Here is a 15960-nt window from a genome sequence, read left to right on the forward strand (position 1 = left end):
GGGACAAACAGTCAAGCACACAAATAAAAAAGAACACTCGGAAAGAGCTGCTGTAGGCCACAATTTACACCCAGACACTGACACACAGAGTAACTGGCCAACTCGACTACTGCTCTTGACGTCACTCACTAGGCCACACCCCTTAAAGGGGTAACAGTAATTTATCCATCCATCCATTTTCTGAGCCGCATCTCCTCACGAGGGTCGCGGGCGTGCTGGAGCCTATCCCAGCTGTCATCGGGCAGGGGGCGGGGTACACCCTGAACTGGTTGCCAACCAATCGCAGGGCACATACAAACAAACAACCATTCGCACTCACAGTCACACCTATGGGCAATTTTAGAGTCTCCAATTAATGCATGTTTTGGGGATGCCGTGCCGCCAACAGTAATTTAAATTCTCTCATTATGTTTTAATATATTTTTATACAAAACAGTGCTATTTTTCTCTATTAAAAACGTAAAAAATAAAACGACTAAATTGCTGAGTGGCTGTTTCCCACAGATCTTCCCTTACCTTCATCCTGAGATTACTGCACCATGACATAAAAATCCCCATTGCATATAGAACTAATTCACCCTGTTACACACACATGCACACTCATGCAAACACACGCACACAGAGTGAGGGAGACATCAGTCTGTGGTCTGTAAATGTTCTCATGGAGATAAGAAGAGTGTCTCATTGTAGGCAGACAAGCATCCTCTTATCATCTTATCACGTAGCCAATCCAAGATGCCGCTAGTGCCTATACTGTATGAGCGTGTGTGTGTGCGTGTGTGTCTGTGTGTCTGTGTGTGTTTGTGTGTGAGTGTGAACATGTGTCTTTGACAGGCTTCAGGGGGACTGGAGTGGGCCTGCTGGTTGGGGGTCCTCCATTTAAGTGGCGGTGCTTTGTAATGCAACAGGTGCTGTTGTCGGTCAATTTGTCTGCATGCTAAAGAGTGTGTGTGTGCGCGCATGCGACAAAAGTCAAAGTTAATCCGAGCTGAGTGGCACTGCGACGGCCCGTCTGAGGCACCACAAACGGCTCGTTAGCGTTCCCAGCACCCGTCTGAGTTCACAGCAAACAAGCACAACTCGTGTGGCTGCGCGATATCGACGCCATAGATGTTGAACGCTTTCACTGGGAAAACTGGGGGTGTTTTCTTACTTAAAAAATTGATTTTTTTTTTTGTTTTTTAAATGTCTGTGTTAATAATCATGTTTCATCCTTAGATCCCCTCAACTGCAAAGTCTCTCATGGTTCTATTTTCATTGTACAACCCCAATTCCAATGAAGTTAGGACATGTTAAACATAAATAAAAACAGAATACAATGATTTTCAAATCATGTTCAACCTATATTTAATGAAATACACTACAAATATCAACCAGTTCAGGGTGTACCCCGCCTCCTGCCCGATGACAGCTGGGATAGGCTCCAGCACGCCCGCGACCCAAGTGAGGAGAAGCGGCTCAGAAAATGGATGGATGGACACTACAAATATATTTAATGTTCAAACTGATAAACTTTATTTTTTTTTAGCAAATAATCATTAACTTTGAATTTTATGGCTGCAACATGTTCCAAAAAAGCTGGGACAGGTGGCAAAAAAGACTGAGAAAGTTGAGGAATGCTCATCAAACACCTGTTTGGAACATCCCACAGGTGAACAGGCTAATTGGGAACAGGTGGGTGCCATGATTGGGTATAAAAGGAGATTCCCTGAATTGCTCAGTCATTCACGAGCAAAGCTGGGGCGAGGTTCACCTCTTTGTGAACAAGTGCGTGAGAAAATAGTCGAACAGTTTAAGGACAATGTTCCTCAACGTACAATTGCAAGGAATTTAGAGATTTCCTCATCTACTGTCCATAATAGCATCAAAAGGTTCAGAGAATCTGGAGAAATCACTGCATGTAAAACCAACATTGAATGCCCGTGACCTTCGATCCCTTGGGCGAACTGCATCAAAAAACGACATCAATGTGTAAAGGATATCGCCACATGGGCTCAGGAACACTTCATAAAACCAATGTCAGTCAATACAGTTCGGCGCTACATCCGTAAGTGCAACTTAAAACTCTACTATGCAAAGCAAAAGCCATTTATCAACAACACCCAGAAACGCCGCCGGCTTCTCTGGGCCCGAGCTCATCTAATATGGACTGATGCAAAGTGGAAAAGTGTTCTGTGGTCCGAAGAGTCCACATTTCAAATAGTTTTTTGAAATTGTGGACGTCGTCTCCTCCAGGCCAGAGGAAAAGAACCATCCCAACTGTTACGGACGCAAAGTTCAAAAGCCAGCATCTGTGATGGTATGGGGCTGTGTTAGTGCTAATGGCATTCGTAACTTACACATCTGTGAAGGCACCATTAATGCTGAAAAGTGAAGATTTTGGAGAAACATATGCTGCCATCCAAGCAACGTCTTTTTCATGGACGCCCCTGCTTATTTCACCAAGACAATGCCAAACCACATTCTGCACGTGTTAAAACAGCGTGGCTTCGTAGTAAAAGTGTGCGGGTACTAGACTGGCCAGCCTGCAGTCCAGACCTGTCTCCCATTGAAAATGTGTGGCGCATTATGAAGCGTAAAATACGACAACGGAGACCCCGGACTGTTCAACAGCTGAAGCCCCAGCTTTTTTGGAATGTGTTGCAGCCATAAAATTCTAAGTTAATGATTATTTGCTAAAAACAATAAAGTTTATCAGTTTGAACATTAAATGTCTTTGTAGTGTATTCAATTAAATATAGGTTGAACATGACTTGCAGATCATTGTATTCTGTTTTTATTTATGTTTAACACAACGTCCCAACTTCATTGGAATTGGGGTTGTACAATGAAAATAGTAAGTTGTTGAACGTTATCCCTGGGAAAGGTGCCCGCCACATGCGCAGACAAAAGTCTGGGTGCTTTATCCAGGAAAAGTGTGGGTGTTGAACCACCCACATAACCACAAATGTGACAAAACATGTGTTCGACCCTTTCATCAGGAAATGTGTGGGTGTTGAAACACCCACATCCCCTGTGGGTGCAACGAAAATGTGGGTGCTAAAACTGTTCATTGGGAAGTGTGCGTGTTGAAACATCCTTGCTGATGATGCTGTTCTTCTGTCATCATTCAGATAAAGACTCCAAAGACAAAAAAGTCTCCAGCGAGCCATCAGAGAGCGCCCTGAGAGAAGAAGCCGCGGTGAAAAAGAAGGAGTCCTCCAAAGAGAAGAAGGACACCAAGAAGGAGGCGACCAAGGAAGTGAAGGAGGAGGCCAAGGAAGCCAAGAAGGAGTCATCATCATCTTCCAAGGAGAAGAAGGAGCGAGACAAGGAGGCCGGCAAGGAGGCAGGAGACAAGAAAGTGTCCAAAAAGACGTCTGCGGGAAAAGTCAAAGAGAAGAAGAAGGAACCTGAGGCTGGAGAGGCCTGATATCACAAATCACTTGCACAAACAAACTGAAACCTGAGCACGAGATTCCAACCCTCAACCCCACTGTGAGGCAAACGTGCTAACCACTATCGCACCATGCTGTACTTACATATACAGTACATATACATTGTAATTTGAATTACTCACGCTCATAAGCCTTTTTCACGCAAAGTCTCTCTTAAATTGACAAAACCTGCATTTTGAAACCTTACACTGTGAAAAGTATGGGTATTCCCACATCCCCCACGTGGGAGACAAAAGCTGAGCGTTTTGAAACCTTACACAGCGAAAAGTGTGGGTGTCCAAACAGCCAAATCCCGCACGGGCGCAACAGAAAATTTGCATTCAGAGAGCTTTCATTGAAAAAACTGTGGGTGTCTTAAGACCTACATGCCCCATTGGTGCAACAAAAAAATGTGGGTGTTGAAACCTTACACCGGGAACAGTTTGGGTGTCCAAGCACCCGCATCCCCGCAGAGATGAGGAAAAGTTTGCGATTTGAAACCTTTCATTGAGTAATTATAAGTGTGCAAACACACATATATTAACACCCACCTTCTCCACTAATGAAAGTTTACACTGGGAAAAGTATGGGTGTCTAAACACCCACATCCCCCACAGGCACAATGAAAAGTTTGCGTTTTGAAAACTCCCCTGCTTGGATTGGGCGATTTTTGCAGAAACTGCAAGTGTGAAATAGGCGATGGACTCGCCAGTGTAATTCCGAAAAGACCCTCTGCCTCCCCAGTCGTCCCCTGAAGCCCCCCATCCCACACACTCTCCCGGCATAAACCTCCCACTGTGTCCTCAGGCTTCCAGGTCAATGTGTATCAAACCCCCCTACGCCCCACCCCCAAAGCAGTTTGTCCCTGTCAAGCACGGGGCGCTGTGGGATCGAGGGGGGTTAAAGACTACGTAAACACTCTGTGTCCATTACGTTAGCTGACTTGTCTTTACAGTTACAATGAAACTTGATTTTAATCACGTGAGCTCAGGTAAAAATTTTGTATTTCCAATGATACTAGTTAGTAATAGCCGGTAACCATGGCAACATGTTCATGTTTGTCAGCGAGCATGTTGTTAGCATTAATGTCGTCTGCTTAGTTGGAGCAAATATTTGGGAGAGAAACGAGTAAAGCATACTTCTTTATTATTATCATGACAAGAATCACAAATTAAACAATAATAAAAACGGATGAGAAATGTCATGAACAGGCTTTGAGATCACTCCAGTGCCATTTTTCCCACAATTCCCAGCAGCGTCTCTGGATTCCGGTTTGTAACATAGTCAACGTTTTGTACATCTTTGTGGATAGAAACAACTTGATTATTAAAGAAAAGTCAATGATAATGGAAAAAAATCCCTTTCTGTTTGTATATTTTTGGGGTTTGCATTTTCTTGTCTCTTTTTTGCTTTTTGGGTTTTTATTGTGCATTTGTATTAGTTTTTATTACTTTATTAGTTACTTTTTATTTCTTTTGATTATTTTTCTTCTGTTTATTCCTTTTTATCTCTTAATCCTGATTCTTTTTTTCTGTTTAACGTTTTAATAGTTGAATCTTTTTTCTTTCTTTCAGTTGTTTCTTTTTGTTTTGGGCTTTTGTTTTATGTTTCATTTTATTTGTCTCTGATTTTTTCACATTTGTCTTGTTATTGTCTTTATTTTTGTATTATTATTATTTTCTTTTCCTTTAGTCTTTTTTAATAGTTTTCCCGTTCCTTCTGTTCGTCAAGTTAAAAAAAAATTCCCTGTATTTACAATTTCCTCCTCTCTTTATTGTGATACTTTTTCCCTTTTTTTGTTTTGGTCGTTATTTGCTTTTCTCTATTTGTTTGATTTTCATTTTTGTACTTATAATTTTTTACTTATTTTTATTAATTTGCCCTTTTTTCTGTTCGTTAACATTGAACTTATTAGTTCATCTTATGTATTGTTTTCTCCCTCTTTTTAGTTTTCCATTTTTTCCTTTCCTTTATTGTTCTTATGTTTTTCTTGTATTTATTTTATTTGTTTTTCCTTCTCTGGTTTTGTTTTTTATTCCTCTTGGATGCATTCTTTGATGAGAAAATGCATGTGGTGCAGTTCTGCAGGTTAGAACTCCTAAGCCAACTCAAACATGCAGGTAACACACAGACACACGCACACACACGCTCTGTTTGAATGTGTTGCTGCTCCATACGTGTTAAAGTAGCATTTGTTTTCGGTTTACAATTACATTACATCTAAGCTCATTTCTGTAACCCCTCTATGGCGTTTCGCATTATATGTTCGCATTAAGCAAGTGGACTTTCGTTAGATGAAATAATATGGTGTGGTTTAACATTTTGGAGTTTGAATATACAATTTTTAATTCTCTTTTGTCCGATGCGTCACTTTTACAGTAAACTGCAGGCAAGTATTTTGTAGTTTCTTCAAATGTATGTTTTATGCTAGTCTCTCATTTGTTGACTGTGAGTGAGAACAGGTGTTAAGGAAAACATTAAAAGTATTTTATAGTAAGTTTAAATGTATTTATAGCATGTGTGGGATTGTTAAAGCTATTCAAAAAAGAAATTGGTATGCGGTCTCTCTCGCATATTTTCACCTTTTGTGAGTGGGTCTGGAACTTTGCGTGTCCTTTGCGATAAACGGGGGTTCACTGTAAATCCTTGCTTCCTTCCTGACGGGCAGTAGTATCGTACAATGCGAGATGGAGTGTTCCCAGCTCATTTGGCCGTAAAAGGCGAGATGAAGGCTGATGGATGCCAGACATCTCCCAAAAGCATTCCTTTTACATCCTCAAATATTGGAATAATATTTGACATCATTTATCTTCTTAGCAGGGCGTAAATTATGAGCGGAGCCTTCTGCCAGCGGTGTCAATCACACAACCACTTCAAGTTGGAGTGCGTAACTTTTTGTTGTTTAAAATGTTAAAAAAGTCATTTTCACCCAAGCCGCTACGAGAGGAGATGAGACAATGCTGTTTAAGCCTATCAACTCCTCTAACATATTCAATATTTGATCTTGTATATTTCGTGTCCACCGGTAACATTCACACACTGGGCCACTTGGCGGCGCACCGAAAATGACGAAGCAGAAAGGGCGCATTATACCAAGCACTCTGTGTGTCTTTTGTAAAAAGCTCACCAAACATTATTTTGTGTTTCTGTAGCAGAAAAAAAAATCAATTACTGTGTAAACAAAAATATAATAATGCCGCGAACCAACGTGTCTTCCCATGGACCACTTAGCTCCCCCAACAAGTTGCCTGATGCTAAATACACCAAGGTCAGCGCCGACCGAACAATGCATTCACAAAACATGGCAATAATAGTAGTTACAACAATTAGATCTTTTGAATAATCAATTTTGTGTGCCCACTGACTGTCTGTCCTTTAAAGCAGAATAATCATTTTGTAGAATCACATACAAGGGGCGTAAAATGCGTAAGCCTACGTCATATCCAAGCGACGGCTCTGTTGTTCGAATGCAGAATTCCATGCAACAGCTTTAACATGACATCCATCATATGTATGACACGCTTTCATGTGTCACGTCTTTTTTATGTGTCAGTGGCGGTCAATAGAAGGCGCTAGCGCCCACCCCGCCATTAACAGTGGTCACCAATTTGCTTTGTGTGAAGACAAAAACTGAAATTAAAATGTTGATAATAAAATGAATTTTTAAATGAGCAGGATATATAGGAAATCATTAATGATGAGTAAAGTTTTTTGGTTCATGTCTTTTGTGTGATTTAATGACATATTCCCGATCTGGTCGCTAGTGTTTGTGTGTGTGTGTGTGTGTGTGTGTGCGTGTGTTTGTGCGTGTCCACGCAGTACCATAATTGTCCTGCAGTGGAGTTTGGCTGCACTAAATTTATACCGAAGTGTCGGAGATGCAGGTATCAGTCCGGAGAGAGACGACCTCCTCGTCTGGTTCAGACAGCTGGACCGTACCCCCCTCCCCAAAGCATCCTCCCCTAACCCCGCCCCCCTCCACACACACACACACACACACGGGGTCTTTGAGGGCCAGACCTGTCGGCTGCAGAGGGCTTTAACCTTGGGGCCAGGGGGGCTCCGACCCAGCCTCCCTGTCTGTCTGTCGGCAGGAAACGTCGTCTCTTGTCACTTTCTCCTTTTTCTTTTCTTCTTCTGTTGGTTTAAGTCACAAGGAAAGAAAGGAAAAAAGTGAGTGGCATCATCTGCTAGCAGTTAACTACGCTCTGTTAGCATTTAGCTCATATCTAGCGCTTATCTGCTAACAGTTGCAGGACATTTGTGAAAGGATTCCCAGTGCCCCCACCACCACCACACTCTCCCTAACAATCAACCAGTCCCCCCCCCCATTACCCCTCCCTATCATGGCCGTCACCTCCCACCCCCATAAACCAAAGAGACGACTGATCTTGGTCCGGCTAGTGTCAAGTGTTCAGTTTCAGTTCTTGCCACTTTTAGTTCTTAGAGCTACATAACATAACATAACATTGTATATTTATACACCAGAATGTTCAACCAAACTACAATTTTGCCTAACAAAATTCTGCTAGCTTAATGCTAACGTTTAACGCTATAAACGGGCGAACAGAAATTAGCATAGATGTTATAGTAATATTTATTAGTTTCACAGCTTTCGGGGGGAGTTTGAACGATTAAAAATGCACAAAGTAGCAAGGAGTTAACGCTAATTTGAAATACACATGCGCCGCGGTGTCATCGGTGATCCCCGTGGTTAAAAACCTTCAAGCCACTGCTACTTAAAACACAGATTAGCAACACACACAAACTGATCTTAAAATCCTGCAATATACCAGGGGCACAAACAAGGGAGCAGGGTCTTTTTTTTTCTACCCCGGAACTCAATTTGGACAAGAGTTCCCACAGTCTGAGCACGGCATATTCCTCCAAATGTTTCCAAATTTTGTGTGTTAACACCAGAGGAACATTACTGAAAGTCACGTTAGTTTTGACGTGTCTGTGGTCACACCAAGTCACAACCACAACACTACCACAAAAAAACTCTATGTTGCCATCTAGTGGTTGTTATTTCGGACACCTTGAAGATAGATTTCAGTGAGCTCCCCACATTTTGACCAGGTTGAATTTCAAACAGAATCGACTTTTGATACCCACATTTTAGCAGTCGGAAATTAATCAAGCATAACATTGAAGCACTAAAACATTTTTTTTTTCTGGAAAGGAATGCAAATAAATAAGGGCCCTTGAAACCTTTTTCATAGCGAATCCTTGAGATGATAGTCAATTGTTTTTTTTTATGTTGTCAAAAAAGCTTTGCAATTTAGCATCACCCATCAGTTTACGATACATGTCTCCAAATTGGGGCTCATTTTGAGTTATGAACTGTCGCTTGGTTGATTTTTAATTGTTTTTTTTACCTTGTTTTATAAGTAAATTTGTAATTGACGAGCAAGCTTCCGATACACCACCGCTCAAATAAAGATATATTTAAATTGGAGGAATTAAGGTACTGTAATGCCCTCATATACGTGGGCTCGGAGAGCCACATTCTCCAATGCACTTTCAGCTGTTTATTGAACATAAAAAAAAAAAAACAGTCAAACACACAAATACAAAATGAGAATACAAGGAGCTGCTGTACATTTCACCCCCAGATGCTCACATAAAGACTAATGGCATAGGACTGCAATGATTAATTGAATAACTCGAGTAATTCGATTTAACAAATACAAAAAAAAGGTCAAAGCAAAATCTCTGCCTTGAAGCTTTGCAGGGATTTTTTTTATTTTTTTTTTTTTTACAGACTAATTACTGCGGATGCACCCAACACTCCGTGTAGAAATAAGAGGGGAGAGTCCGTAAAAGACCAAATCTGGAGATCATTTCACACTTAACAAGGACAATGATGTGTGACGTAACACAACAGCACGTCCACAATCGCCAACATAAGGTAACGTATCGATGTAAGCTAATGTGATATAGCCTATCATTGCTAGTGAGAACGCATTGTGATTCACCCCGCAAGTGGTCAAGGATGGACACAGCGGCCAGCGCACTTTCAATTGATTTATAAAACAACTCACCCCCCCCCCCCCCCAAAAAAAAAAAAAAAAAAAAACCTTCATACACCAGCTGCCAAAGGCCACTACTCACGCTGATTCACTCAACATGTCGACTAGCTAACGGGTTAGCCAGTTGATAACCAGCCAACTCTACGCTCTCACTCTTTTACGCCCACGTCACTCACCAGACCAGGCCCCGCCTTATAAAGTCATGTACACTCAAAAGTCACAGACTCTACAGTAGAACATGAGGATGGCGACCCCAAGTGGACAAAAATAATACCAGCACCTCACATGCATATTATTGTTTTTAATAATACAAAATAAAGTTTTTGATGGGATAATCGATATAATATTCGATTCTCAAAATAAATGATAGCTGCGGCGCTAATGGCCATGTTACTGATGTCACTCCCTTGGCCACACCCCATAAAGGCACATATCGCAATATACAGTAAAATACACTTTATACAACCTGTTTATTTATGTTCATTCTCTTTTATTATGTTTTTATACAATACACTTCTATTTTTTTTTTTTATTAAAAAGAAAAAAACAACTGGAACCGATTAGTGGCATTTCAATGCATTTCAATAGGGACATTTGATTTGACGAGGTGCTCGTGCTTGCTCACAGAACAAATGAAACTATTGGGTTTGTGGTGAACTAATCCAGCAATGCTGTTCATTTAGGGCTGCTGGGGCGTCTTTTTTGGTTCCTAACCACTGCTTGCTGGACTTTTGCTGCCTCCGCTGGGCTGCAGCATAGCACGGAGAAAGAGGAGGAGGCGGAGGAGGAGGTAAGAGTGTGTGTTCGAGTGAGCAAAGAGAGAGAGAGAGAGAGAGAAAGAGAGAGAGAGAGAGTGTGCAGTCCTCAGAAGCGCACAGTCGGCAGCCAGCATCCATGAACGCAACACATACACGTTTTTTCCCTCCCCAGGAAGTCTTTCTTCTCTTCGCTGCGGACGGATTCTACCAGGAACCTCTGCTCACGTCGAGCGGCTTCTGGTGGCTTCTAAACCGGGCTTGGGTGGCGCGCCATGCGCATGCACGCCGGCTCCAAAGCTTCTGAGGACGCCTTCTTTTGTTTTTTTGGGGGTTTTTTTTTTTTTGCTTCTTAATTTTTGGGGATTATAGTGAACTCGGAGCTTCTTGTCAGGATGTCGCCCGGCCGCCGATCCTCCACCTGCAGGCTCCTCGCCGGCTTGCTGCTGCTGCTGCTGCTGCAGGCGGTGCTGCCTGCAGCCGCGCTCATCACAGGTGAGATCACATCCACTGGATGTCCGTGCGTAAAAGCGCACCACGAGCGCACTGCTTCTGCTCCAAGGTGTTTCGATGTTGAGCTTAGTTGAGGAATGAGAAGAAGAAGAGAAGTTTGCCTCACACTGAAGCTTGTCATTTCATTTCTATTCCATTAACGTCAATCTCCATGCGTGCATTTCGCTCCCTCCTCCTCGTCCTCATGTGTTTGCCCCGCAGCCACGCGACCAAGACGCGCAAAAAAAAAAGGAAGTGGGAAGGAAAGAAATTGTTATCATTGTTTATTTGTATTTTTATTTTTACTTTTGTCTACATCATCGTTTCATCATCGCAAGCAGCAGTGGCAAAATTACTCCACGTCTCTCTACTTAAGTAGAAGTACAGCTATTGTATAAAAAGACTGTAGAATAACTGATTCAACTCCTTAACTTAAATAAAAGTATTTTTTAACAATGTCTATTTCGTTATAGGAAGGGGCCGAGGTGGCAAATGTACTCACTCTCTATGGCAGTAGAAAATACATATACTTGTGTAAAAAAATAACACCCCTTAGAATTACTCAAGCAACTCCTAAATTGAGTGAAAAGTAAAGTACAGATGTCATCATCGTTTCAGGAGAGGTGACAAAAGTACTTCGACTATGTACATGAGTAAAAGTGCAGGAACTTGTGTTAAAAAAGAAAGAGTGGAGAAGTGATCCAACTTCAAACAAAACAAAGTGCACACTTCATCATCATTTCATAATAGCGAGAGGCAGCGGTGACAGAAATACTCACACTGTGGACTTAAGTAGATATACAGATACTTCAATTACAAGCTTAACTTCGCTTGGTTTCTTTTTTTTCTTTTTTTTTTGCTTTGTGTAAAAGTTATATAAAATGAAGCAATTAAAGTTGAGTGTGTAAATAAAGACTGTACAAATGTAGAATCAAATCCTTTACTTAAGTAAAAAAAAAAATGTTCCAAAGTACACGTAAAGACTTCATCATTGTTCCATAGGGAGAGGCAGCGGTAGCAAACGTACTCGCACGTAAGAAGTACAGATGCGTTTGTAAAAAAAAAAAAAAAAGGCAATTTTAAAAAAGACAGATAAAAGTAAAAGTACTGATTCAACAAATGTAAAGAATTGATCATTCACACCATGTACTTAAGTCGAAGTTCTTGTCTAAAAAAGACTGGTCATACTGATTCAGGTCCTTTAAGTTTACTTAATCTTCATAAGTGCCGTCGCTCAAGTAAAGCGGAGGGGAAAAAAGGGAACAATCAAATATAAGTCATACCTATTCATATACGTCATATTCAACTCCTTTAAGTATGAAGTAAAACAAGTACAGGTACAAACTTCTTCATCGTTGAGTAAGAGTAACAAAGTATTTGTACTTGGTTACTTCCCAGCACTGCACGCAACTAAAAAGCACAGGAGAAGAGTTTTTTTTTGGTTTTTTTTTTTTTCTCTCATCTCCAGTTGGCCTTCATCATCCTCGTCTGATTATAGCGAGAGGATGAAAGTGTTTGATGCAGAACATGTCCCGCAACTCTCGGCTCAGCTGGAAACGTTAAATCAGACCTCTACAGGACAGGGGGAAAAAAAAGTTGTTGTTTTATTCTAAACATGATGTCGTGGTTCCTGGTGGGTTCTCCTCGGAGCAAAGATGGAAATGAGGCCAAAGCGGCACCAGATGGGGGGCGGAGGAGCATTTCTGAGGGGGAGATTTGGGGGCCCTCCATTTCTACCAACAGTATTGATTATATTCATCATTCATACACCACCTCAAAATAAAGTCTAAACACCCCTGTTCAAATGACAGGTTTTTGTGACAGAGAAAACTAAAACCAAGATAAATCATTTCAAAAAAATTTCCACCATCGACTACCGTTAAGTCTTTTTGAGAGGAGGAATAAAAATAAACAACTGAGATCATGTGGTTGCACAAGTGTGCACACCCTCTTATACCTGGTGATGTGACTGCATGTGTTCAGAGTGAACCAATCACATTCAAACACATGATGAATGGGACACAGCACCCACCTGCCACCATTTAAAGTGCCCCCGATAAACCACAAATCAAGTTCAGATTTTCTAGGAGGCTTTTGCCGACTTGTTTTTTCATTTTATTTTTTTTCTCTCTCTAGGTTTTGTACTAACACTGACTACTAATTCGAACTGTTCGTAATTCCTTCCTAAACAAGCAAGACTAAAAAAATTGATGAAGGTAGACTTAAAATTGTGCTGACATTATTCAAAAATGTTAACCGGAGAAAATAGACATTGCCTTTACCTAACTCACTTCAATTAGTTTATTCAAAAGTTTAAAAATGTTTTTTTTGACTAAAACTACTTAAATACGTGCCAAAGCTGTAGTAAAAAAAAAAATATAATAATAATAATAATCTAAATAAACTGCTTTAATCCAAACTTTTAACTTTTTTGGTGCTCTGTTCTTCCTTCCTTCTCAGTACTGCTATTCCAATCAATCAATCAATCAATCAATTAATCAGTCAACTGGACCTGTTGAGGACTAATTGCTCTTATGGGCTCACTAGTGGTTGCAGGGCCTTAAGCATGTGCTTTGTTGGCTTATACCTCGAAATGCCTCTCTCATCTGTTTATTTGGGACCTGAAAGGGTTATTTTTAGCCTCGGCATGAAAGTTATATTTGTCTCGGCGACCTTCACGCTGATGTTTGACGGTCAGGTGACTCTTTAGGTTTCTTTATACTCTCGCGGCGGCGACCGCGCTGATGTCACTGCGGCTGTCCCACGCGCAGTTTGCCTTTATACTCGAGCACAACCCACAAGCGCAGTTTCAAAAATGTACTGCAGTTCACCTCCAAGTCCGGGGTGTCGCTACGGCTGGTATTGGCGAGGACGCCACATGGTGGAGTTTCCTCTGCATTTTTTGGGCCATTTCCGGTAGCCGTTTTTCCTTTCCTTTCAGTAACAAGGAACAAAGCAACAACATTGGCGACCTTGGAACAGTGTCTGCTAAAACAAATGGGCATAGATGACCAGATGATATGTTTAATTGTGCTGCAAAATCGATCAAGAAGGCGGCGGCGTCGATGGTATGTAGAACCAAGGGGCACACTGAGCATGTGACGAAAACGGACCAATCACGGGAGATGATCTCCGCTTTTTTAACGCTTAAGATTCATTTTAGAAAAGTGACAATTCTTCATGAAAGTTGACATTTTTAAGTGTCTGATTGCATTCAAAATGACAAAAAAAGGAATGCAAACACAAAAACTGGGGGGAAAAAAAGTTAATGAAACAATCATTTATTCTAATTTAGGCATCTTTCTGTACACTGAAGGACACTATACAAAGTGCAAATACCAAAACAGAGAGTATAAACACTCCAATGAATAAAAAATAAAGAATGTGTAACATATCAATTAAAATGAGCCATTGAATAGAATTAAAAAGGAATAACTATTTTTAAAAACTGGATATATACAATACAGTAATAATTAAAAAGTGAGCAACTATGATTTCATTTGCTAATTTGTTGCTGCACGCCGGCACAGTGAACGACTGGTTAGCACATCTGCCTCACAGTTCTGGGGACCGGGGTTCAAATCCCGGCCTCCGCCTGTGTGGAGTTTGCATGTTCTCCTCCCCGTGCCTGGGTGGGTTTTCTCCGGGCACTCCGGTTTCCTCCCAAATCCCAAAAACATGCATGAATAGGAGACTCTAAATTGCCCGTAGGTGTGAACGTGAGTGCCAATGGTTGTTTGTTTGTATGTGCCCTGCGATTGGCTGGCGACCGGTTCAGGGTGTACCCTACTTGCCGATAGGCTCCAGCAGCCCGTGACCCTTGTGAGGCAGATGTACGTGTAGATTTAAAAGAAACTTAATAACTCCTTACTGCAAATAAAAGCTATGTTTTCATGTATTTTCAATTTAGGATTTTAACTGTTATTAGATTTTTAATAAATATTTGTAAAACAACGAAGATTTTACAAGTACTTAAAACAAAATTTGCTTTACATGTCAAAACGACAACAAAAAAAGTGCTTTTTATCCAAAGTTTTTTGATATTTTAGACCAAATTTGAACCTCCTTTAAATAAAAGCCAATCGAATGTATGTGTAAAATGTAACATGAGCATTTTATAACTACACAAAAAGCAAAAATGAAGCTTTAACCTGACTTCTTATTTAAAAACTTTGGCAAACAAATGTTTCTCTATATAGATTGACACCTTTCTAAACAAAAATATTCCAATTCATGTTAAACATTTAAAACTACCCAAAGCTTTAGATAACAACCCAACACAAATAGTTATGAAACAACTTGTATTATTTTACTTCTTGTTAATTATTGTGCTTGCACATCAGACTGACAATTGATTCTAATCCTCGTAAGAACATTTATTCAGCGGCATTAAAAATGTGAAAATATTATCAAGTGAGTCTGACACAGCAACGCAAACAACAAACAAAGGTATACTGTACATTTCGTGTTACTTTCATGAATCATCAAAACTGAGCATTCACTACTATTGGCTTGCATTAGGTGGTGTACCTAATTTAGTGTCCCATGAGTGTGTATGAAATACAAACAATGCGAGTAAAGAGTCTCCACGGGTAGTTTAGAGCTTGTTACCTGAGACAAGCACAAAACAATGAGTGAGTTATTTGGTCAAAGCAAGGATGTGTCCCCGGAGACCCCCACCCTTTGGGCCCCCTCAGTCATGCCAGTTTAATTAGGCTCGAAGGTCGTAAAGTTTAACAGCAGTGGCGGAGTCGGCGAGTTCGTCATCTGCTCCAAAGCGCAGACGACTCGGCGCTGGGAAGCTTCTGTCGGATTCCCCTTTGCGCTCACACGTCTTTAATTAGACAAATGTGATGTCATCCAACATGGCGACCATCAGGAGCAGGAACAGGAAGCGGTTTTACAAGTCGGAAGGAAGTTTTCCTTCCCGACCGAGCAAGCCTGTTTTCCTCGTACGTGGACATGTGCCTCCCGCCGCCCGTAAAGCTTCGTGTTTCCTGCGCTTGCTTCAGGTTACGTTTGCCACCGCATGTTTTAAGACCCTTAAGCCCCTTTAAATGTCACCGGTTAGGATTTAGTGGAATGCTCTGAGTGACTCACCAGCTCGTACTCTGGAATGTTCTTGATAAATGTGTGTTTTCTGCTGGAAAAATAACTTGAACAAACTATTATGAAGCAAAGAAATGCATCAGAATGAATGAATTAAAATCATATCTGGATGGTTTCCTGTGTTTTAAGACCCTTAAGATCCTTTAAATGTCACCG

The 15960-nt window shown here is 41.0% G+C and overlaps 2 protein-coding genes across 5 annotated transcripts in view; both read left to right on the forward strand.

Moving 5' to 3' along the window:
* The window catches only part of bbs9 (Bardet-Biedl syndrome 9), a 157550-nt gene extending 151637 nt beyond the window's left edge, over positions 1–5913 (forward strand). For both annotated transcript variants that reach the window (XM_061776788.1, XM_061776789.1), the window contains one exon: positions 3114–5913. In XM_061776788.1, coding sequence (XP_061632772.1) covers positions 3114–3412 — 299 coding nt within the window. In that variant the 3' untranslated portion in view covers positions 3413–5913. The remainder of the gene's footprint in view (positions 1–3113) is intronic.
* A 3949-nt stretch (positions 5914–9862) lies between these two features.
* bmper (BMP binding endothelial regulator) overlaps positions 9863–15960 on the forward strand; it is a 36610-nt gene continuing 30512 nt past the window's right edge. Inside the window, exons 1-2 of one of the 3 annotated variants that reach the window (XM_061776792.1) lie at positions 9863–10238; positions 10379–10698. In XM_061776792.1, coding sequence (XP_061632776.1) covers positions 10599–10698 — 100 coding nt within the window. In that variant the 5' untranslated portion in view covers positions 9863–10238; positions 10379–10598. Of the gene's footprint in view, positions 10239–10326; positions 10699–15960 lie in introns of those variants that run through there. The other 2 variants (XM_061776793.1, XM_061776794.1) reach the window with 2 other exon arrangements.

The sequence above is a fragment of the Phyllopteryx taeniolatus genome, chromosome 6, assembly GCF_024500385.1.
Source record: "Phyllopteryx taeniolatus isolate TA_2022b chromosome 6, UOR_Ptae_1.2, whole genome shotgun sequence".
Taxonomy (NCBI): Eukaryota; Metazoa; Chordata; class Actinopteri; order Syngnathiformes; family Syngnathidae; genus Phyllopteryx; species Phyllopteryx taeniolatus.